Source organism: Triplophysa dalaica, chromosome 19, assembly GCF_015846415.1.
Source record: "Triplophysa dalaica isolate WHDGS20190420 chromosome 19, ASM1584641v1, whole genome shotgun sequence".
NCBI lineage: Eukaryota > Metazoa > Chordata > Actinopteri > Cypriniformes > Nemacheilidae > Triplophysa > Triplophysa dalaica.
This window is the reverse complement of record NC_079560.1, coordinates 8,034,790-8,057,451: the sequence shown is the minus strand read 5'-3', so window position 1 is coordinate 8,057,451 and position 22,662 is coordinate 8,034,790. Positions and strand designations below refer to the sequence as shown.

General features: G+C 38.2%; 5 protein-coding genes across 6 annotated transcripts; 4 read left to right on the top strand and 1 right to left on the bottom strand.

Annotated features, from left to right (window-relative positions):
- Positions 1-1,573: 1,573 nt before the first annotated feature.
- ghrb (growth hormone receptor b) lies at positions 1,574-10,463 on the top strand. The gene is made up of 9 exons (XM_056731138.1): positions 1,574-2,002; positions 4,358-4,443; positions 6,249-6,399; positions 6,954-7,132; positions 7,324-7,508; positions 7,763-7,904; positions 7,990-8,080; positions 9,007-9,076; positions 9,187-10,463. The coding sequence occupies exons 2-9, from the start codon at positions 4,368-4,370 to the stop codon at positions 10,054-10,056; spliced, it is 1,764 nt and encodes a 587-aa protein (XP_056587116.1). The 5' UTR covers positions 1,574-2,002; positions 4,358-4,367; the 3' UTR covers positions 10,057-10,463.
- A 420-nt stretch (positions 10,464-10,883) lies between these two features.
- Positions 10,884-13,224, top strand: LOC130407855 (coiled-coil domain-containing protein 152-like). Its single transcript, XM_056731155.1, has 8 exons — positions 10,884-11,017; positions 11,137-11,242; positions 11,464-11,532; positions 11,619-11,683; positions 11,768-11,870; positions 12,417-12,544; positions 12,672-12,767; positions 12,868-13,224. The coding sequence occupies exons 1-8, from the start codon at positions 10,955-10,957 to the stop codon at positions 12,991-12,993; spliced, it is 756 nt and encodes a 251-aa protein (XP_056587133.1). The 5' UTR covers positions 10,884-10,954; the 3' UTR covers positions 12,994-13,224.
- Positions 13,225-13,359: 135 nt separating this feature from the next.
- nim1kb (NIM1 serine/threonine protein kinase) lies at positions 13,360-16,676 on the top strand. Of its 2 annotated transcripts, XM_056731142.1 has the most exons (4): positions 13,360-14,411; positions 14,702-14,992; positions 15,120-15,388; positions 15,495-16,676. In XM_056731142.1, the coding sequence occupies exons 2-4, from the start codon at positions 14,719-14,721 to the stop codon at positions 16,248-16,250; spliced, it is 1,299 nt and encodes a 432-aa protein (XP_056587120.1). In that variant the 5' UTR covers positions 13,360-14,411; positions 14,702-14,718; the 3' UTR covers positions 16,251-16,676. The 2 variants fall into 2 exon arrangements, with proteins under 2 accessions (XP_056587120.1, XP_056587119.1); XM_056731141.1 differs by having other exon boundaries at positions 13,360-14,992.
- A 685-nt stretch (positions 16,677-17,361) lies between these two features.
- Positions 17,362-21,310, bottom strand: LOC130407863 (growth arrest and DNA damage-inducible protein GADD45 gamma-like). Its single transcript, XM_056731167.1, has 4 exons — positions 21,176-21,310; positions 18,539-18,835; positions 18,222-18,429; positions 17,362-18,114 (listed from the first exon to the last, which is right to left on the bottom strand). Exons 2-4 carry the CDS (start codon positions 18,679-18,681, stop codon positions 18,001-18,003), a joined length of 465 nt encoding a protein of 154 aa, XP_056587145.1. The 5' UTR covers positions 18,682-18,835; positions 21,176-21,310; the 3' UTR covers positions 17,362-18,000.
- LOC130407865 (growth arrest and DNA damage-inducible protein GADD45 gamma) lies at positions 18,567-22,443 on the top strand. The gene is made up of 4 exons (XM_056731171.1): positions 18,567-18,688; positions 21,229-21,349; positions 21,456-21,651; positions 21,755-22,443. Exons 2-4 carry the CDS (start codon positions 21,249-21,251, stop codon positions 21,866-21,868), a joined length of 411 nt encoding a protein of 136 aa, XP_056587149.1. The 5' UTR covers positions 18,567-18,688; positions 21,229-21,248; the 3' UTR covers positions 21,869-22,443.
- The last annotated feature ends 219 nt before the right edge of the window (positions 22,444-22,662 follow it).

Here is a 22,662-nt window from a genome sequence, read left to right as displayed (position 1 = left end):
AAGATAGTTAGACACACAAAATACCACACTTCAAGCAGGGTTCAAATTAAGTTTTGAGAGGTTCCAGTGTTCCAGTGTTCCACAAAAACACATGGGAATAACATAGCACAATTGAAACGCAATCTTTCATGTAATGAAATAGGAGTTGACTCTTCTTCAAAACTAATAAAATCGTGATTCCAAAAATAGACCATCCTTTGTCATCAATAATTAGGGGTCAAGCCCCAAAGGTTTCTAAAGTCTTGAATCCATTAGTTTTCTTATTTTTATTCTTCTGCCAGGGAAGTCTATGGCAGCCCATAGAACTGCAGGGAAGTTATGATATTTGTTATGCAGCTTATTTAAAAACATACATTTTATTACTCCTCCTACAATAGCTTCTAAAGACACCCATAAATAAAAGTTAATAAAAGCTTTTTGATTGATCAAATGGTTCTCATATACAGCCACAACGGAATCAAGGCGAGTACACCAAAGGGTAAAAATATAACTGTTCCCCAGGAAACAGATTTTTAGCATCAAAGACAAGGGGAGAAATTGTTCCTTTGGCTACGAGTCTAGCGAGAAATATATACTTATTATACATTTATTTATTTAGTTTCTTATAAAGCATATTGCATTAACATTAGCGTTTGATGAAAAGTAAAAAAATGACTGCAAACGAATAATAATCACAAGGGCTGTATGAGAACTTTGGAGAAAAATCTACAATTACACAAGTTCTTGTTTTCTTTACAGGAAGGACATGAAATGCCCACGTTTTGATAATGGTAAAAATGTTCATCAGCTTCTTATTTTGTAGCCAAATCTTTCAATTTATATTACAATAAATAAATTGACTTGGTCCTAAAATATTTTCTGGAGTAAAGAGTGCCAGACTGTTACAATACCACAAAACCTGAAATGATCTTTGTTGAATGAGTAGTTCTGTCACCATTTACTCACCCTCTTCTCATTTCAAACCGGTATGACTTTCTTTCTTCCGCAAAACACAAAAGAAGATATTTTGAAGAATGTCGTTTACACCCCCCCATTCACTTGCATTGATGTTGTGTCCCATCCAAAGAAGTGAATGGGAGTGCTGAGCTGTTCTGTTATCAACATTTTTCAAAATGTATTCTTCAGTGTTCCGCAGAAGAAAGAAAGTCATGCAGGTTTGAAACGAAAAGAGTTCATGTTAATGATGACTTTATGAAATGGTTTTTATTTTCAAGGTGAACTACTCCTTTGAGGTCCTCGACCTTTGCTTTTCTCCACACATTTATTTTACATAATTTTTCCCATTATTCATGTTAAAGTCCGGTTGGTTAGTTTGCACTGCAAGACCCCTTAAACACGTGCCCTACTTCAGTCACGTGTAACCAGCTCTGCATTGTTTATTATAGCCACATAAGCGCCTATATTGCATCCACGAGAGCGAATACATTGCACAGCAAGTAGCCCTTGTGAGTAGCCCTTGCAATGCAGCCTTGTTTTGGCATATGCTTTCAGCTATTTAATGATTTGCAGTTATCGATTAGATTTTATAATAAATCAGTTACATTTGATTTTAGCCACTGCTTTCTTGTAATAGTGTGTGAATGTGAACGCGCAAGTGTTTTACAGACCAGTTGTGGGAAACCATGCACCGTGGCGCCTGTTAGGGCGGAGTCCTATTTTCCCAACGCGTAAACTTGCATACATTAAATCGATTAATGGTTCATTGCTGTATAGTATCAAGGACTTCGAGGAAAGTAACGCCCTTCTTCGAATGTGGCATAGAAAAACTCGTACGGATGCTGTTGTAGCTCTGGAACGTGACGCAGGCAGATGTCATGCCATGCAACCAGCACAGGATACGTTAAAGGCAGCAGTGTAAGAGGGAGAAGCCTCCTTTACGATAGATTATTGGAAAGTACGCAAAGTTTGAGAATACTGTCACGCGAGAAACTCAAAGCTCCCGCGGGAATACTTTCATGTAAGTTCAGGATCTTAACTGAAGCTCGCTATAACGAATCCCAAGGTGAGTTTTTATGGATCAAAATAGGCTATTCGTTGTTTTCGAGGTGATTTGACCGCATTTGCATAATAGATATAGTAAAACCTAGCAACACTCCCGATTTACAATGCAAATTTGCTTTGTACTACATTTTTATGAACACGTGTGTATGTTGACTTTACACGGATTTGCATTTTCAGAAACGTCATTTTAATGTACATGCTCAAAACATGATATTGTGTCTATGAGTGCGTGACAAACATGTTGATTGTAAATATGAAAAAGTAGGGGGAAATTCACAGACCCTCAATTTGTTTGTTGCAAAGTGATACATTGTAACAGTTGTTTGTTGCAACACTTCAAAACAAACACATCTACTGATCTTCCAGCACTACTGTAGTTTTTCTTTGGAGGTTTTGCCATAGACACTTGAATTGTTACAGGACACATTCAAGGTTTTGAATAGACTCCTTTCAGGAAACTCTATATCAAATTCGCAGCCCTGCTCATGTCAACACTCTCGTTATGTACTGTATTTTGACTTCTGAGAACAACCTGTACCCATTTTATCAAAGACTAAACCCTTCACCCAGTGAGTGTGTTATCTGTAGTGGCCCACTGGGTGTGAAGGCCATTTAAATCTGGCAGAGTAGTGCTTTGATCTGCATGTTGGCAGTAGGAATTCTTAGGTGATGTTTCTGAGAAGATGTTTTCCAAAAGCAGGCTGGACCGGAGCCATGATGCAGATGGGGATCTATTTCGCAACCACTGGCTAAAGCCTTGGCTTTAAATGGTTGTTGTGTCCCACAGAGCCGCGATTTCGTAATGCTACCATTGGGATTTGATTAGATTCTAGTTTCAACAACAAACTGAAATTATTATTTTGTTTTGGACTAAACCAGTTGAATTGAATTCAAAATAGAGGAAGGGGGGTTTATGTGTGTTATCTGCTTGTTGTTTCTGTTACTTGCAATTAGGGATGCACCGATATGTAAATTTAGGCAGATAATTATAACCGATTATTCTTCAACATTGGAAGCCGATTACCAATATATTGGCCAATATACAGCATCTTAATATTAATATAAAATTCCCTAAGACTTAAAACATTGACTGCAGAAAACAAGGTAACCATTAGTTCTCTTTTTTCTCCTGAGAATCATGTACCAAGACTACTTTACACTAGTTAACGATTCTTTAACCTTCAAACTTTTCTTAACAAATTATAGATGTTCTTCCAGAGCAACCCAGAAAAAATTGAATAATAGCCACATGTCTAACAGGTCTCGAGACGGAAAGCATTCAGACAGCAGTCTGATCCAAAAAATATGCTTTTGTTCCTATCATTTACACATTCACTGTACCTACATCAATTACACCTACAGTATATAATCACCACAGTGTTTCCCCTACCATTACCTTAGGGGGCGCGCCACCCCGCCCCTCCAACAGCACTTCCCACCCTTCTTGAAGGTCAAGTTAATTAAATGTTTGATGTAGCTTCAGATAACATAAGAAGTCATTTAAGGTCACCTTTCCAGGAAACATGGCGTTCAACCCGGAAACCGCACCAAAACGTTACAAGACATAAAGGAACCATTAAAAAAATCAATTTCTGTGGTTTTAATTTAGCAGCGCGTCTACATAACTTAGATGTACACATCATGCGCACTCATGGATTATAGTTTACGAATATCTTTATTTAGCGCCAAATGCGCTTCATTTGAACCCTTCATTTGAGCACTGCTTCTCCCGCCATTGACACTACGCAAATAAATACCTGCAGACACCAAGAGCAGTTAAATAAATAGACACTTTTTCTGTAACGCTTAAAACTCCATCTGTCAGTTTACTGTTTGCTATATAGGTTTGTGACAGATTATAAACCATAAGGTCTTGTATCTACATATAGCATTTATGCTATTAATAGCATTATTATTCAGCATGTAAGAGGATGTTTTCATGTTTTAATTGGAAAGAATATTTAGAACCAGTTCTTAAGGAAAGGCTGTTAGATACTTTGTAAGTACTCCTGCTCATGATATATTCATTTCAGTTGTTGTCATTTTGTTGTCAGTAATTTTTTTTTATTTTAAAATAAACTTTGCTTCAGCAAAAGAGCCTACAACTCATACTCTCAGCTACCAGACCTTATATGTTTCATATAGACTGTGGCTATCAGAATATACAGTAAATTGCCTGATAAAATATTAGATTAATTGATTAAACATGTTTTATTAAAACAAGTATTGTCGGCTTAAATTTTATTACCGGCCAATGCCGATAACATTAAAAAGGACCATTTATCGACCGATATGGCAGATAATTTATGGTGCATTAATGTTATCTGTTAAAAGACTTCTATTTTGGGTTTTACAGGAACAGTACCATGGAGCCCATCCTTTTCATCTCCATCTTGTGTCTCAATGCGGTGGCAACACAAACCGTGCCTCCTACTACGCAAGGTTTGCAGTTTGATATATACATACCTGACAGAAAAACTTCCTTTACAACAGTGTATGTAAATGACAAGAAATCAGATGTTTTCTCTCAACAGAAACCCACCCATTGCTGCACCCTCTTTAAATAAAGCCAACGATGTATGTGAAGCACACAGAAAGGAGATCCTTGGCTTTATTCAAATTTTTTAGTATGTGTTAAAATTAAGGGACACTCAACAGTGTGCATACACAGCTTCCATACTTTCAAATATATTACATAACGAGTATGTAAATGTTTTGATTAACATAAAGCCACCGTGTTGTTCAGTTTTAGCATCTAAATCGTTTTAATAATAGGGCTTCAAATGTAGGCTACAAGACATTTATTTGAACCAAAAGCATGCAGATAAAAGAGATTCGTGTCAGGAAAGTGGTGCAGGAAAGGTGAGCATAGAACTGAAAAGAGGACCATTTGGCTCAGAAAATTTATATCGTACTACATTTATTGCATAAATTTCATTTGGCTTTTGCCTTGTCGTTTTTCTGTTTTTCACATGACCACTTCAGATTGCTTTCATTTTTAAGTGCCCTCTTTTGAAATTGACTGTCATTATGAAATCAATCAAATGTAAGTTTTCTGCGGAACAGAAGAAGCGGGAGTGCGGCATGTTGCTATGTGAAATAGATATTAATGTGCTTAAAAAATATTTACATCAGCCTACTGTACATTAGTTTCTATGGGAACCTGTTTGATGTAAAGGGCATCTGGAAACACATACAATTTTGTTTACAAACACAGCTGTTTAAAAATGTTAATGACACAGCATACTTTAATATCTACGTTTTTTGTCGTAAGTCAATTTGTAAATAGAACAAGAGTGTTATGTTATTGTTAGATACTACATTTAAACTCACAAACTTGACACCACATGAACACAAACATGTTTATCCTCCACAATCATTTGTATTATTTTTTTTCAAGGGAATTCAAAATAAAACGTCCTCCAAATGAGTGTATATAACCCTCCGATCGTAGAGTTTAGATCTATAGTCGTCTATGTCGTCTATGTATATGACATCAATGGAAAATACAGTGAGAGTAATCATATGGAAATTGGGAACTAAATTTAAATTTAGTCATTACCTAAAATCATGAAATTGAGTTTTATCTGTATTTCAGTTTTAATGCTGACAACAAACAGCTCAGATACTGCAGGACGTAACCACACACTCCAAGTCAAATGCCTTCACACGTGAAAAATTCCTGCAAGCATTTCCAGGAAACCAGTGCTGACCGCCTCATAGTTATGGCCCAACTGGGACTTATGTTACATCCTGTTAGTCTTAAACTGGTTTGGACTAAATTGCATTCACAGAAGAGCGTATTACTCTAGCTGTAAAAGATTTGCTAATTTTCACTCTTTGTTGTAGCAGCTGGACTAAAGTATATGATATTTTAGTCTAATTAAAAGCTGGACATTTTTTCTTCTGGTCATCATTCTTCCTGGAAAATGCCTTAAAGAGATACTTCACCCAAAAATGAAAATCCTGTCATCATTTACACACCCTCAGATCATTCCAAACCTGTTTACATTTCTTTGTTGTGCAAAAGACACAGGAAGATATTTGGAAGAATGTCAGATCTCATCTCCCCATTGGCTCCCATAGTATTTATTTTCCCAACAATGGGAGTCAATGGGGAGAGAGATCTGACATTTTTCCAAATTTCTTCATGTGTGTTGACATAGGTTTGGAACAATCTAAGGGTGAGTAAATGATGACAGAATTTGCAATTTGGACAAAGATGTAAGGCTTTTATTTTTTTGTAGGTCTGACTTCCAATATGCCTCATCTGACTGGCTGCTTCTCCCGAGAGCTGACGACTTTCCATTGTCAATGGGAGGCCGGATCTTTCCAGAACCTCACCGAACCAGGGGATCTCAGACTTTTCTACATCAAAGCATCCAAAACATCAGAGGGGTAAGGCAGAAATATTCTAATTATAATCTGGTGAAGGTGGCACACAATTTCAGACCTTTTTGATCTACACACTTGTCTATTGAGGGAGCATCTTCACGACGACCCGTAAAATTCCAAAGTATTTGACATAGCAAATTGTGGTTTTCTTGTTTTAAATTGATAAACTGTACTATACTTTAATATTTACTATAGTAAGGTTCAAAAACACTATATTATCTAGGAATTTTACTGCTGTATACTAAAGGCCTAGTAAATACTATAGTATACTACAGTATTTTTATGTGGCCAAAAAAATGCATAATACAGTATGTTACAGACTACAGTGAAAATAGTCAAGGTATCTCAAAAAGGGAAATCATTTTAATATTTTGCATACGTATTTGAAACATAAATTTGCAAAACCTGCTAACTAGTGAAAATACACACCCTTTAGGAAACATTATGGCCAAATTAGATCATTGCTATATTTACAATCGATTATTGAAATTTGTGGTCAAACAGGAACGTGACAGAGTTTTGTTTCATGGCTAACAATTTGTTCTCCTGTCTACAAGGAATTCTAAGAAACATGAGACAAAATGGAATGAATGTCCAAGTTACAGTTCCTCAAGAAGAAACGAGTGCTACTTTAACTCCAGTAATACCATTATATGGTTCTCGTACGGGATCCAGCTGCGTTCTGGCTCACTTGACGTGGTATACGATCAGATGTTTTTCAGCGTAGAGGACATTGGTAAGTCATACCATAAATACAAACTCTGACCCTTTTGTTGTTTCCTTCTTGGCATGCTTTCAAGAACACACCACGTACATAATGATAGACTCTGAACATTCCCACCAACCTTATCAGCAGTTTTATTTGTGCTGCAGAATATTTGTCTGGCCACGTCATGACCATTTACTTGATGTTCTTTATTTTCATAGTGTTTCCAGACCCACCTGTGGGACTCAACTGGACTGTGCTGAGCATGAGCTCCTCGGGGGCCATCTGTGATGTAGTTGTTAGCTGGAATACGCACCCTTCGGCTGTAGAAAGCGTGAAGACTGGCTGGATGTCTCTGGTTTATGAGACGCAGTATAGAGAAAAGGATTCAGAGCAGTGGATCTTAGTGAGTCTCACGCAACCTTCTGCAATCAATGCATTCGCACTGGATTCACTCCTAATGAGAAACAAATGTGTCTTCTAGAGTTCCGCTTAAGCGTCATAAAATGTCGTTTCTGAGAAGGTGTATGAGTTATTATACTAATTCATAATAGTGATGGTTGTAATAAGATATGAGTTCCAAGTATTGTCTAATTGCAATGTCTAATATGAACTTCAAGATAGGTATGTTGTCAATTAGCCTTGTTTGTCTCTTTTAAGATGGATAATGGCAAAGTCATGGAGGCGTACGTCTACGGTCTGCTCAGCAACGTGGAATATGAAGTCAGAGTGAGGTCACAAATGAGAGGCTACAATTATGGGGACTTCAGTGAATCTATTTTTATACTCATTCCTTACAAAGGTATGATTTTAGATGTCTGTAGAGTTTTTAGAGGGAATTTGCATGTGTATAGTCAATGATGCTTTGAATGTCCTATTTCATTTAGAACCAAGGATTCCGATTACATCTGTGCTAATCTTTGCTGTCATTGGTATCGGGGTTATCTTGATGCTGTTTATAGTTTCACGACAACAAAAGTAAGAACTTACTCTGTTTATATATAACTGTTTACTTAAGTGTGATTTTGCATTCTGTACTGTAGCTTTCCTACTATACCATTAATCTGAGATTGGACAATGTTTAAATTAAAATGTAGCTTTTGTTATGGAATTCAAGGAAAAATCCCATAAACATTTCTAAATTAAAAGCATATTTTGTTGAATTGCATCGAAATACAATGAAATTTGCTAGGAAATTTATATATTGCTACTAAAGACTTTCTTAAAGTTAGCTGTACTCATGCTGGTAATTTCATCTGCTCTGTTGTTTATTCCTGGGATTGCGTGATGAAAAAAATACGCATGTGTTTCATTTTCATGGGTTTATTTGGGGCTTTTGACACTTTTCTCTCAATTCTAACCTAGTCTGTAAATTCCATGATAAAATACCGTAATCTAATTATGAGATTAGGAGCATCAAGGCGTCAACAAAAATGGCAAAAAAAAATGTGTGTTTATCACACATTAGTACATTTAAAAAAGTGCCTAGTATTTTTATAACTGATATTATTGATCTTGTTCTGATAAGCGGTAGAAAATGGAATGGAATGGAATTATTGATCTTGAATAATGAGAATGTTTATTAGGTAAAAAATAAAGATTAGATCATAAAAAAAGAAAATGTCACTGCCTTCATTATTCTACTGTACAAATACATTTAGGACTGTACCTTCCCTTATAATTCACCACATGGATGACCATCCGTAACCAGCTGTAGTTTAAGCAGGTTACTTTAACCATTGGTGAAAAAAAAATTGCACTACTCAACATAGGTAACTTTTGACTGTACTCTGTAGTGGCATTGCCTATTACTGAATCCCACAACCTGTTTCTAAATTTAACCATGCAATCTTTATTACCTCAACAAAACACATTTTAAAATGTTGTTTGGATTTCTATTGTAGGTTAATGGTAATACTTTTGCCACCTGTACCTGGACCAAAAATCAAAGGGATTGACCCTGTGCTTTTACAGGTTTGATTTTTTTTTTATAAAAGATTCATTTTATAAATAGAAGTAATAAGCAAACATACACGTAAACTAAATGTTTTATTACCGTCTTTACATTTTTTGTTTACCCACAGAAAGGCAAGCTGAATGAATTTACATCAATCTTAAGCACCCACCCAGGCCTGCGTCCAGAACTGTATAGCAATGATCCATGGGTAGAGTTTATAGAAGTGGACATCGATGAACCACATGACAGTCAGGAGGAGCTCCTCATCGCTGACTCCCCGGTCTCTGACTCACCTCAAATGTCTAGTGGATTCAGGGATGATGATTCCGGTCGGGCAAGCTGCTGTGATCCAGACCTGTCAGATCATGATCAAACCGATCTTCATCACACCTCCACCAGCGGACACGACGGTTTTCATCTGCTGTCTCGTGCTCATTCTAGGTCACCGCAACCTGTGGCCGTCTGTCCACAAGACCGTGCCTGGCCAAACAGTTTGTACTCTCAGGTAAGTGACTTTACTCAGCGTGGTGAAGTAGTGCTTTCTCCAGAAGAGCAAGAAATCGCCAACAGCTGCTGTCATAATGAAGCTGTGGAGGATAATGAGAACAATAAGAGGAAAGAACTTCAGTGGTTAACTTTGACCCCTGACGAAACAGGCTACACTTCTGAGATAACCGCCAATGTGATCAGCGCCCAACACAGTAAACCCAACTCGCCCATAACAGACCAGTTACCTTTCACAGAACTGAGTCAAGATCCAAACATTGCATTTAGAGAACCTCAAAACCTGACAGACTCTTCGCCTCTGTCCATGGTGTTTCCCATCCTCGCAATGCCTCCCAGTCCAGACTACACAATGGGGGAAGGGGTCGTCTGGAAAAACAGTCTCCTCCTAAAACCAAATACAGAAACATCCCCACAGAAGACAGTGGTAAAGACTTTTCCCACTCTTGAAGGATATTTGACTGCTGAGTTTCTGGATGACATTACTGGTTAACTAACTGGAGAAGGGATGTCACAACAGGAATATGTTTGCTGTTTATGCGATTTCTGACATGTTTGATCAAAGCAAGATGAACTTGATGTACTAGAACAAATCTTATGTCAAATCTTATATTATCTTTATTGTCATGATTTGCAGGGTTCACATATCACATGGCTATCCTCAGAGGTTATTTTGAGCAGATATTGAGAAGTGTGTGGGCCGGTTGTTTACTGTCATAAAAAGATGCCAACATTTCATGCTTTGTGAAGTAGTAAACAAAGCTGTTTGCTTTCGTCACCTGTTGCGTTATTGGAAATTATAACATGATTTCAGTAACTAACCATGACGTATTGATGTATTTTGTGCAAATTTGAGTTTTATTTCAATATCAGTGTTATAAAAATCATGTTTACATGTGGGTTTGGATTCTGGAGATCCCTAATGCTCATGTGAATTTTATAGTCTTTCGATCAATGAAAGGCTTTTGTGCAACCTTGATGTACACACTGTCCGTTTTGTTGCAAACGCAAACCTGTCCTTTAAAAGCTTGGTCTTGCTTTTCAGTTTTATTTAACAGCTTATATTGTACTGTACATAGTGTAATATACAAGGCGTACAAAAGTAAAAAGTTAGCAAAACTGACTTGTCTAAACAAACTGTATGTTCGACGGCATTGGAATGCTGCGTAGACCAAGCCAAAGTCCCGCGAGTTGTTCTGACACATCGCTCTCGCGATACTTTGATGTCATATATTTTGCCTGCATTCTGAAGCTGATCTGTCAACGCCAAAAACAAATATAGATTAAATTTACAAACGAAACACGTTGCTAACTTCGTTATTTACTATTTAATAGTACATATAAAGTATTTAACGTTGTTTATTTTGTCAGCTGTTGCGTCAGACATCAGCATGAAAAAGACGACTGTCATCGACTTGGATACATTTATTAAAGACTTCATGCAACTAGAGAATGTGAGGCCTTTAAATAATAATGTACAAGATTACGATTGCATAAAAACACGCCTTGAGCGTAATGTTGTTATAAAAGATTTGCGTGTATTAGTGGTCTGAGGTAAATGTGTGTATTTAAGAAAATAACTGAGATGAAAGGGGGAAACACTACACTTGAAATACAACTGGATGAGTCTAGAAGACTTTTAAAACTCGCACAGAATAAGGAGAAGCAGTTAACTGAAGGTAAGTACACGAATCTGTGAATATGTTGCCCACTAGTGGTGTATTGTAGAAATGTAGACTAGGCTAAATCTATTAATTACATTTTAATTTCTAATATAACATTAATATATTTATTTATATACATATATATATATTGTGTCTTGTATCTCCTCAAGTCATTTGTCTTATATTACAGTGTATTGTTCATCTATTTCAATGTCATACTTTCGTTTTATTTTCAGAGAAAGATGGACTTTTGGAAACAGTCAAAGATCTGCAAAAAACTGTTCAACAACAGTGTGACCTCAGAGGTACATAAATGATCTTAATCTATATTATGTCATTGTATTCCTCTATAAAATCACTGCATACATTAGTGTAATGACACCCTTTCTAGTTGAAAATGAGAGGCTTAAAGATGCAGCTCTTCAGACGAAGAAAGAAAATGAGGCCCAGCTAGAGGTAAGATGACCCACCGCTACAATTAACAAAACAATTAACGTGTTGTGCTTGTTTGAGCTCGATTCTGCCCCCTCGTGGTTGAAGGAAAGCAAGGCTCAGCTTCAGAGGCTTACAGCTGAGACGAGAGCTTTAAAACATCAACACCAGAGGGAGTTAGACGACTTTGCTGAAGAAACACAACGAAAACGTGAGCAGAGCACAAGGCTTGTTCTGTCTTAAAGGGACAGTTGACCCAAAAATTAAAATTCTGTCATCATTTACTCACCCTCAGCTTGTTTCAAACCTGTATACACTTTCGTAGCGATAAACATAGAGAAAGAAAGATATGTGGAAGAGTGTAGGCAATTTTAAGTTCTGGGACATTATCCACTGCCATAGTAGGAAAAAAACATAGTTTTGTCTTTGTCCTGTTGAACATAATGTAATATAATATATAAGACATTTAATTACATTTCTGGGGCATCTTTTAATACCATAATGTTTTTCCCAAGGTAGTTAATGATGTCATGGAACTGAAAATTACCAAAATTCTTCCAACTATCTTTCTCTGTGTTCATCAGAACAAAGTAAATTGTACAGGTATGAAACTACATGAGGATGAGTAAATGATGACAGAACCTTCATTTTTGGATGAACTATCCCTCTAAATTATAAATGGAATTTAGCCAGCCAGTATTGTTCGATAATAGTATACATTTCACATAATTAAAAAATATTTTTGTTGTTTTAAAAGTGGAATTGAAAGATACTGAAATAAAATGGGCTCTGGAGAAAAATGAATGTGCTTTGGAAGAGATGAGAAAACAGATGAGGGAGAAGGAGAAAGAAAAACAAAGTCAAATCATTAAGCTTCAAATGGAGGTAAAATCAAAGTAGTTGTATTATGTTTCTGTATTTTGATTAGTTTTTTTTTCCCCTGGAACACATGATACTGATCATTTTATTTGTTTTATTGCTTTAAAATTTATCCACGTTGTTTCCTTTGTAGTTTGGTGCTAAACTTGCAAGAGCCCAGAGCATATCAGTAAAGAGTCAGACGCATAGACAAGCATCCTGCCCTCTCCCACAGAACATCTTTAAAAGAGTTAGTCATACACTAGTCTTTATCAAATACTGTTATTTGCAGAGTTATATTTTTATTCATATCATATTCCTTGTTTCTCTCAATGCTATTGTGTCATCAGAAGCTCCAGTTCATTCAGGAGGAGAAGAACAAAGAGATTGAGACCCTGCATCAGAGGGTGCGAGAATTAGAACAGCAGAGCCTACATGGGTTGATTGACTCTCGTATGAAGAAGAGAAAAATCTAAAGGGATTTACTTGACTGGCCAGTTGTGACATGTTTTGTGCCAGTATCATCCATCTGTTTACATTTGTTGTTGTAAGCTTTAAACCTTTCTCCATCCAAATATTTTTGGAATATTCCTACATTTAAAGTTTTTACATTCTTAGTTCCGCTGTTATTCACCATATTCTTACTTTTTATGTTTTGGCTGCCAGTTCTATTGTTAAGCATCGAAAATAAACCATATAACTTTAAAGACTGGTACTGGAGAGGTCATTCAGAAGGAGAGGCCTTGGCAGGTGACATAGACTAGAGATTACAGCTTAGGTGCTCGTACTTGGGGTCCTCACATATAACACATCGTAGCCGTGTTCCAGATAAAGCTTTTAATCTCATCAATAGAAACACCTGGTAATTCTGCGCCTACTTCAAGCACACGCACATGCCCACGCTCACAAAGGCATAGTGCCTCACGAGTGACATCAAATACCAGGAAAATGCTGGCTAAGTCAAATAATTAAACTCGTGGAATAAGTGGTTGTTTATGTACTGGATTTAGAGCACTCTTATTATATTTATATATTTTTAACTCGAACTGTGAAGACATCTGCCAAAAATATAGTTAATTTGCTATCATTACATCTATTATTAAATGCAAGTTTATTCATAAATTATTAGTCTTTGATTTGATGTTGAAAAGACTAAATGCACAGAAACGGAGGCATATGTATAGAAGACCACGCACATGCATTTTTTCCATTACAAGAGTGATTTATCGCTTTATTACTCCCTGAACTCTCTGTAAGTCGCTTTGGATAAAAGCGTCTGCTAAATGACTAAATGTAAATGTAAGAGTGGCACATTTGAAGGTTGGCAGACTAGTAATAATCATATTATCTGCCAAACCCCTTTATTTGTCAAGGAGGGACTGTACTAATCTCATTTAGCAAGGCTGTTACATAACATCTGATCCTTCACTGTAGAGTCAGAGATCAGTCTCGCATACAATCATATCTCTAGGGTCCTCAAACCCTGCCACTGACTAAACAATACATCCTATGAGATCTGAAAAGGATCAGTGATGGATATGCGTGCCAGTTATTTACCTTTTCTGAGGATTTCGCTTTTTGTGAATTAGTGCCATCGTCATGGACAGTGGGGAGGATTAAGGAAGCTCTAAATAAAGCCAGTAGATTAGGAAACATGATACTAGCGTGTTCTGCCTCACTTTGACTGAGGGGAAGCTGATAGACAGACATATGTGAATACTGAGGAGAATATTTTGACTTTGGCTGCAGGAAACCAAAAACACTGTAGCAAACATAATTGCTTTTATTCGTACCTTCCTAAAATCTGAACATGTGGACATATTCTTTTATGATTGATAATGTAAAAAGGAACAAGACTGGCGCCTTGGTTGATCGGAGGAAGAGGAGCTTGACGGTAATATTAGATGCTTTACATAATAGATGTTTGCAAAAACTATTTGACTGTACTATTGTCGCATGTTGCAGACAAAACCACACAGCGCACTAGTAGTCTGCCCACGCTTGATCTGCCCAAATTTAAGTCTATCATATACACAAATTTCCTAATAATGCTTATAAGTTGCTGTTGTTATTATGGGAGGAATCAGATATTTGCACATCTATCCAAATGCAGTTCTTTTATATGTATTTCTGTGCGTAAAAAAATATTTCAGCCGCTCCTAATGGTTCCTGTTTTAATTTCAGCCTTAAGCGGCCACACAATGCCTTCAAGGACAACTCAGGTGTATCCACAGGTGCAGCGGCACAGCCTCTACACCCTGACAGACAGCTCAGAATGCGGCTCAGAAACAGAGGAGGTGGACCCTTCCAAGCACCTGACACCCCTGGAAAAATTAACAGTAGAAATGTGTAAAAATGAGAACGTCCTAAAGGAACTGGCCTTGGGCAGACGGGTGGGCTTCTACAAAGTTCGTGGTCAAATAGGCTGTGGGAACTTTTCGAAAGTCAAACTGGCCTTCCACGCCCTTACCAAAGGTATAAACGTTGACAGTTGCTACAGATTAGTTAAAGCGAAATGAAATAATAGGTCAGAGATAGGAGAGTAAAAGGATTAATTAGTAGTGACATCATCATGTGTTTACTCTGTGCGCATTCCCTTCAGACAAGGTTGCTCTTAAGATCCTTGAAAAAAGGAGGCTTGACCTGCAGACTCAGAACATGCTGTCCAGAGAGATAGCCAACATGGAGAGCTTGTATCACCCAAATTTATTGCCACTGTATGAGGTGGTGGAGACGCAGAGTCGGTTGTACTTGGTTCTGGAGTTCGCTGAAGATGGAGACCTTCACACCAGAATCAGCACTGCTGGAAAACTCAGTGACCAAGAGAGCAAGATTGTGTTTGCCCAAATTCTGTCAGCAGTTAAATACATGGTTAGACTTGACCCTCTCTAAAATTACAATACTGAATAAATACATGTAATACAATATAATGTCCTCAAATTTATTTACTTTGTTATTTACCCTTTGTTCATTTTAGCATGAGAACAACATCATTCATCGAGATCTGAAGGCAGAAAATGTTCTTTATACCAGCAAAACCTGCGTGAAGGTGGCTGACCTCGGCTTCAGCAGGAGGGTTAATAATCACAACCAAGCACTAGATACGTTTTGTGGTTCTCCTCCTTACGCTGCTCCTGAGCTCTTCAAAGATGATTCTTACATCGGTCCACCTGTGGATGTGTGGGCAATGGGGGTCCTGCTGTTTTTCATGGTGACTGGCACATTGCCTTTCCGTGCCGACACCGTGGCAAAGTTGAGGCGTGCAGTGCTAGAGGGAGCCTATGTCCTGCCACCCTGGGTATCAGCTCCGTGTCAGCAGGTGATCCGGGGGATCCTGAAGCCTGACCCCTCTGAACGTTGTGCACTGGACCAGATGGTGGGTTGCGAGTGGCTGTTGCCCGTAGAATTATTCCACCCTATTCCTCCTTTACACCAACTCAACCCCATTCATCTCCTGGAGGCTGGCCCGGGGAAGCTAGACAGAGACCAAGAGGAGGTAAAAGCTATCCTGGAGAAACTGGGAATCACTCAGGAACATATTTATAACAACCAAGGAAAGAGCATTCGCAGTCCTATTACAGGAGTTTACCGAATATTGCTGCACAGAATTAGAAAAAGCAGAGGAGCCGAGTCTGCACCCACAATCAGCGGTGTTGTCAAAGATCCTAAAAGAGATAGTCTACGTGCCTACAGGAATCTACTGCACACCTCGAAACTGTGTGTTCTTTCTTAAGCAGCGCAGTGTTGTGAAATTGTTTTGAAATGATCATGACTTGTAGCCTTTACCAGACAATTTAATATCAGCCATGTGTCTGCTCACCATTGACTTCCATTTTATGGACACAAAACCACAGAGACATTTCAAAATATTTTGTGTTCCACAGAAGAAAGTCATACAGGTTTGGAATATGAGGGTAAATAAATGATTATTATTATTGGGTAAAGTCTCCCTTTAATTCAGAAATATCATTTTATTCATCAAACCTATAATTGTTACACTGTAGCCTACTTCATTTGCATGCATATCAACATTATTTCAATTATGACATTTTATTGAACTCTAAGTATATTTTTATCTTTTACTAATATTAATATCTAGGCCTTACTTCAAATTTTATAGCGTTACTATATATATAACTTTATACATTAAGTCTTTCCATGTCTGTCTGCTGTTTTTTATTTTTTTTGCATTAAAATGTAAACAAAAGCCCTGCATTTATTTATATTGGTGTTTTTGCCCAGCACAGCTTGCACTGCGTTTTCTTGTTTGTTTGTGTGCGTTTGTGTACAAACTTTTCATTGAATAAGCCCACATTTCAGTTTACAGCCTCTCTGTTTTCATTGAATGAGCCCCCCCCACCTCTCTCTCTCTCTCTCAACACTGAGAGTTGCAGCAATCCATGCAGAAGCCACAGGCGGTGTGTAAACAATACAGCAACTGAAAGGGAGCCATACGAGTGCCAGCCAAACACTCACCCCCGCCACTGCTTCACCTCCCATCTGCGCGGCTTGGCAGATGGAACAGTGTCATAGCTCAGACATCTGCCGAGGTAACAATGAGTTCCTTGTGCTGGGGCCCCCAATTTAACGGGACAGCGCGCTACTATTGTGTTGTAGCTATACACATGCAGATCAGTGATGGCTGCAGATGGCAGCTGACATGTGCTGCCCCCTTTCAGGGGTACTTTACCATAAAAACTGTAATATCATGTCCTACTAACCAAGGAGTGTGTGTGTGCGCGTGTTTGTGTGTGTTGTGCAAATGTTTTGAGTTTCGTCATCTGCAGGAAAGTGAACACAAACAGTTATAGTTTTGAAACATATTTATTGTATGCATTATTTCTACAATGAAAACATTTTAAAAGCACATTTAAATATTTTTCCTTCATTTTTTTGTATTGAAAATTTCTAAAGTTAAACCTTTAGAAATAAAAAGATTTAAATTAGTTTTACATTTTCTTTTTTCTGTCATAACAATATTTCTAAAGTGAAACCTTTAGAGAATAAGACAATTCTGGAAAGTGGAAAGCACATTGCCGACAATAAGGTACGTCATATTGTGCAACAATTACATTTTTAAAACGTCCGTGATGTTAAAGTCCATTTTTAAAAACGTTGCTTCGACGCACCGCCGCGTCCTCTGCGTGTCCAACGCATGCGAGTTCTGCTCTGTGGAACAGAGGCAAAACTCGCTCCTCCTTTCTCTCCAAACCTCATCCGCACAAAGAATGAGGGCCATTGTGTCGCTCTCGTGGCATGCCTGACCTCATTTACATAAAGAATGAGGATCATCTTGGCATGGACGGGACGAGAAACGACGTAGAACCGCGAGAGCCACTCGGGCCTGCCTCGCGCTGCCTGGACCGATTATCCTCCTCAGGAGAATCCAGGGATGTGGAAACATCATCATCCATAAATCGAATGATGCGTAGAGTATTCCTCAAGGTTTACAGCATCTCAGAAGAGAAGAGTAAAGTTGCAGATCAACGCTCGGGCAGGGTGATCTCAGGAACCCAGTCGTTATAACTGCGACTTTCTTCGCAGAACAGGTGAAGCTTTTCTAGAGCAGGATCCTCCCACGAACCATCAGTTGGGTTCTGTTGTGAATAAAAAAACAATCAATTAATACGACGACAAAAAATAGGTGTAAATACATTAAGATAGTGCGCTTAATGCGAGCAAACTTTGCGGATAGTGAACATACCGTGATGAGCACGCAGTGAGCATCCTCAAGTTGTTCTGACTTGTCGCCAACGAGCTCAACAAGACGCTGCATGTCGTTCACTCTGACGATGCTGATGTCGTTGTCGAAACAGAAGGCTTGGATAAGAGTGAAGTGGATTTGAAGAGCGATGTCCCACTCGAATCCTTCATCCATCGCCAGGACGCAGAAAGACACGCTATCTGGGTCGCTGAAAACACAAGAAGAGCAAGACATCAGTATAACTTGAACTAAATAATAAATCAAAATTCTTAATAAAATATGTTGTATGAGAAAGCAGCAATGGATGTTATACTTACACATTCATAACTTTGGCAGATTCGTAAACACCAATGGTAAGGCATTCGTTGGCTTTGGCAGAAACCAAAACTTCCCCGAGCGCTTTTCCAGTGCACTGAGCTCTCTCGCTGGACTCCTGGATGAGAACTTCCTCAAGAGTCATGATGCTGGTAATGTATAAATCCACAAGGGAGATGATAGCAGAACTGCAGTTGAAGATAATCCGAAAGGATTGATGCTGTAACGGAGCGTGCTTGCTCAATTTATACTCTTCGGCTCGTGGTGGCTATGAAAGAAGCGTCCTCTGATTGGCTGACCTGAATGGTGCATTGGTATGCTAATGTTATTGTCACACTCAGGCTCGTGGCAGATTGATTATGGCTGTAATGTCACTTTTTAAACTTGCATGTTTAAGTGATTTAAATTAATTTATTTCAGTTGTTTTGTGGAATTCAATAAAAAGTATTTGTTCAATTGCTTGAATAGAGGTTTGTTTGATTACATTTATATTGGCAGAGGAATCGTCTATGTTTATATGTTTATATACAATCTCCAAATGGTTTGAAGTTTTGCTTATCAGACTAAAAAAAAACGCTCCCCCGTTGCATTGCTTTAAGAGAGCATCAAACTACTCAAAATGTAAGTTTTGGATTCATTTAAGAACATTTTAATTTGAGGATAAAGGGGAGAAATGTGGATAAGGGAGTGCGCCCCCCGCCCCCAGCGTAGAAGACAGGTGGAGTGTGGCCATCTGTGGACACACTGAAACGGCCCTATTGTGACTTCAGAAACTTCTATTATTAGACGCCTTTACAAATGCAAATGAGATGCGCGTGCCATACGCCCCGCTGCCCAATCTGGTGTGATCCTGCTACATCCAGGGACCACGCAGCTTTCCAAATGTAGGCCACCCTGCAATAATGTAAAGTGATGTGTTTTGATGTGCAACTGTTCTTCGTGTGCTCAAGCATGTTTAACCTCAAAACTATTATTGGTTTGCTTTCATTGTTCTGGTCATTTTGTTGATAGGAAGTTGCACAATTGTTAGAGATCCTAAAATAACCTAAACTATCTTACAAATAAAACGTTTTGCATAAGATTGAGTGTAAGGGGGTTTCTGTTTTTAACTTGAGGCTGAAGATAACAGGTTGACGATGATTGATGCAGCACGCAGGCCTATTGTGACCCTGCAGAACCGGAGCAGATGGAGAGGCCTTACTTAGGATGCCCCCACTCGCCCCACATACTTTAAATGACAATTGCAAGTTTTTTGTGTCTCAAAATGGGACATAATACATTGATTTTACCTTTTCGTTAAATAGTGAAGATGCAGCAAAACACTTTATGCAAAATATTATTTTATTTGTTTAATATTATGATTGCACGTTGTTGCACATATCCTAGTTTCATGCATGCATAAAATGACAGCTGTAGAAAAAAGTATGCAAACAAAACTTGATATCAGGGCTAAGTGCTTTAGTTTCATAGTATAAAATGGAAAAGAAAGAAGACCTCTATAACTCGTTTCATATAGCAAAGAAACTTGCAACGGGCATGGATGCATTGTTGTGGAATCACATCTGCAGTCCGGGACAACTCTTCCCTACCCCCAGTTGGTGCGCGAGTGACAGGTGTTCCGAGACAAACCTGCTCGAGCGCAAAGCAGACTAATCGAACAATTGCTTTTACTTAGGCCCCATACAGCAGCTGCAGATTAACACAGTCATCTGTCAGAAAGTCATTTAGCCTACTTTTTTACAGTGATTTTGCAAAATCGTCAGTTTAAGTTACGCAACAGTTTATTCAGTTTTAGATGTTTTGAGAAAATTAAAGGTACAATACAAAAATTAAACAATATGTATAGACTTACATAATAAATAACAAAGTTATTTTTTTTATATACAAAGTTAAAAAATATTTATAACCTGGCAATTATAAAATAAATAAAGATAAATCCAGAAGTTACGTTTTGGGTATGCAGGAATAGACATACGTCCAAGTCGTTTACTACTTACACATTTGCACAGCTGAATTCTTATCTTCCCCCATCAGCAGATGGGGAGTGTTTCCATAGCAAATAGAAGCAGGTCCAGATGCCACGCGCCGTAAGTCCGTTCATTTTTGGGTATGCAAATTAGCCACGCGTGTCTGATACAATCAGCAGTAGGTAATAAATAAATAATCTTATGCACATTGAATCTGCAGCAAAAGTCTTATAGTTTCACAATTTGTTACAGACTATATTCACGTTCGCATTATCTTTCCAAAGATTCTCCCTAAAATAATTGACTTAGTCTGACTATTTAGATTTTTTAATGATGTCCTTTATATTATTTCTGGCTTGCATTTTTCCTCTTATATATACAGGCATACTAAAACTATTTCTGTAATGATAGGATGTATACAAAATATGTACACATATTACACCCTTTTTGGAATGTCAACTAAGTATTAAAGTGTGCCTATTCATTAAGGACAGAAGTGAAAAGGATCAAAGTTTGATCCTTAGATTTCTATAGATGTCATGCATGTCTAAAGGCACGCGTCTTGGATACGTCCGATTCTTTATTGTTCTGAACAGCCAATCAGATCGCGCGGTGCATACGCGTGCCTCTATCCCACTATAAGTAGTGGTCGCGTGTCAGTTGGATACTCACTCTGAACTATTTTCTTTCCTCTGGATCAGCTACTGTTTCTTAAACTGCCACAGGCTACTTAATTCGAATCAGGATGGTTAATGAAGGGAAATCTCTGTCCGAAGCCCTGCTGTCTGCCAAGGTGGAGGGTCGCCTCACTGTTGGCGTCTATGAGTGCGCACAGATAATGAACGAGTAAGTCTATATCTGCTTATCAATAACCAATGTCATACTCTATTCATTAATCCTTATTATGCTACTGTGCATGTTAGCTCACCTCAAACCTATTTTGTCTTCACAGGGACCCTGACAGCGTGTCTTTCTGCGTTTTGGCTACTGATGACTTTGAGTGTGATGTCGCTCTTCAGATCCATTTTACTCTGATACAAGCCTTTTGCTTTGACAACGACATCAGCATCGTCAAAGTTAACGATCTGAAACGTCTCAGAAATCTTGTTGGTGCCAAGGGTCAGGACGCGCATTGCGTTCTTATAACGGTACGCATGCAGGCTGCTTACAAAGATTATAAACTATAAATACACAATCAAGCTTAAAGTTATTCTCAGTACGTGGTTTTAAACATGTCTTTTTTATAACCAGAACCCAACTGAAGACTCATGGGAGGATCCTGCTCTGGAGAAGCTTCACCTGTTCTGCGAGGAAAGTTGCAGCTATAACGACTGGGTTCCTGAGATCACCCTGCCCGAGCGTTGATCTGTACCTTTACTCTTCTCTTCTGAGATGCTGTAAACCTTGAGGAATACTCTACGCATCATTCGATTTATGGATGATGATGTTTCCACATCCCTGGATTCTCCTGAGGAGGATAATCGGTCCAGGCAGCGCGAGGCAGGCCCGAGTGGCTCTCGCGGTTCTACGTCGTTTCTCGTCCCGTCCATGCCAAGATGATCCTCATTCTTTATGTAAATGAGGTCAGGCATGCCACGAGAGCGACACAATGGCCCTCATTCTTTGTGCGGATGAGGTTTGGAGAGAAAGGAGGAGCGAGTTTTGCCTCTGTTCCACAGAGCAAAACTCGCATGCGTTGGACACGCAGAGGACGCGGCGGTGCGTCGAAGCAACGTTTTTAAAAATGGACTTTAACATCACGGACGTTTTAAAAATGTAATTGTTGCACAATATAACGTACCTTATTGTCGGCAATGTGCTTTCCACTTTCCAGAAATGTCTTATTCTCTAAAGGTTTCACTTTAGAAATATTATTATGACAAAAAGAGAAAAAAAAGTGATAGAATAAATCTAAAGGTTTAAATTTAGAAATATGTAATAAAAACAATTAGGCCTAAGTATTCTTGCTAACTTTAATTATAGAAAAACGAAAAAAGTAAGAAAAAATGATAACGTTGTGTTAATGTTTCAATGTTGTGTATCAGAAAATAAAATGAAAGATCAATTGAACTTGTTTGTGAAGCAAATTATTTCATGTGCATGCCAGTTTCTTCTTGTGCAACTAGTTTTAAACTTTAAAATTGTCATCTTTATTAACA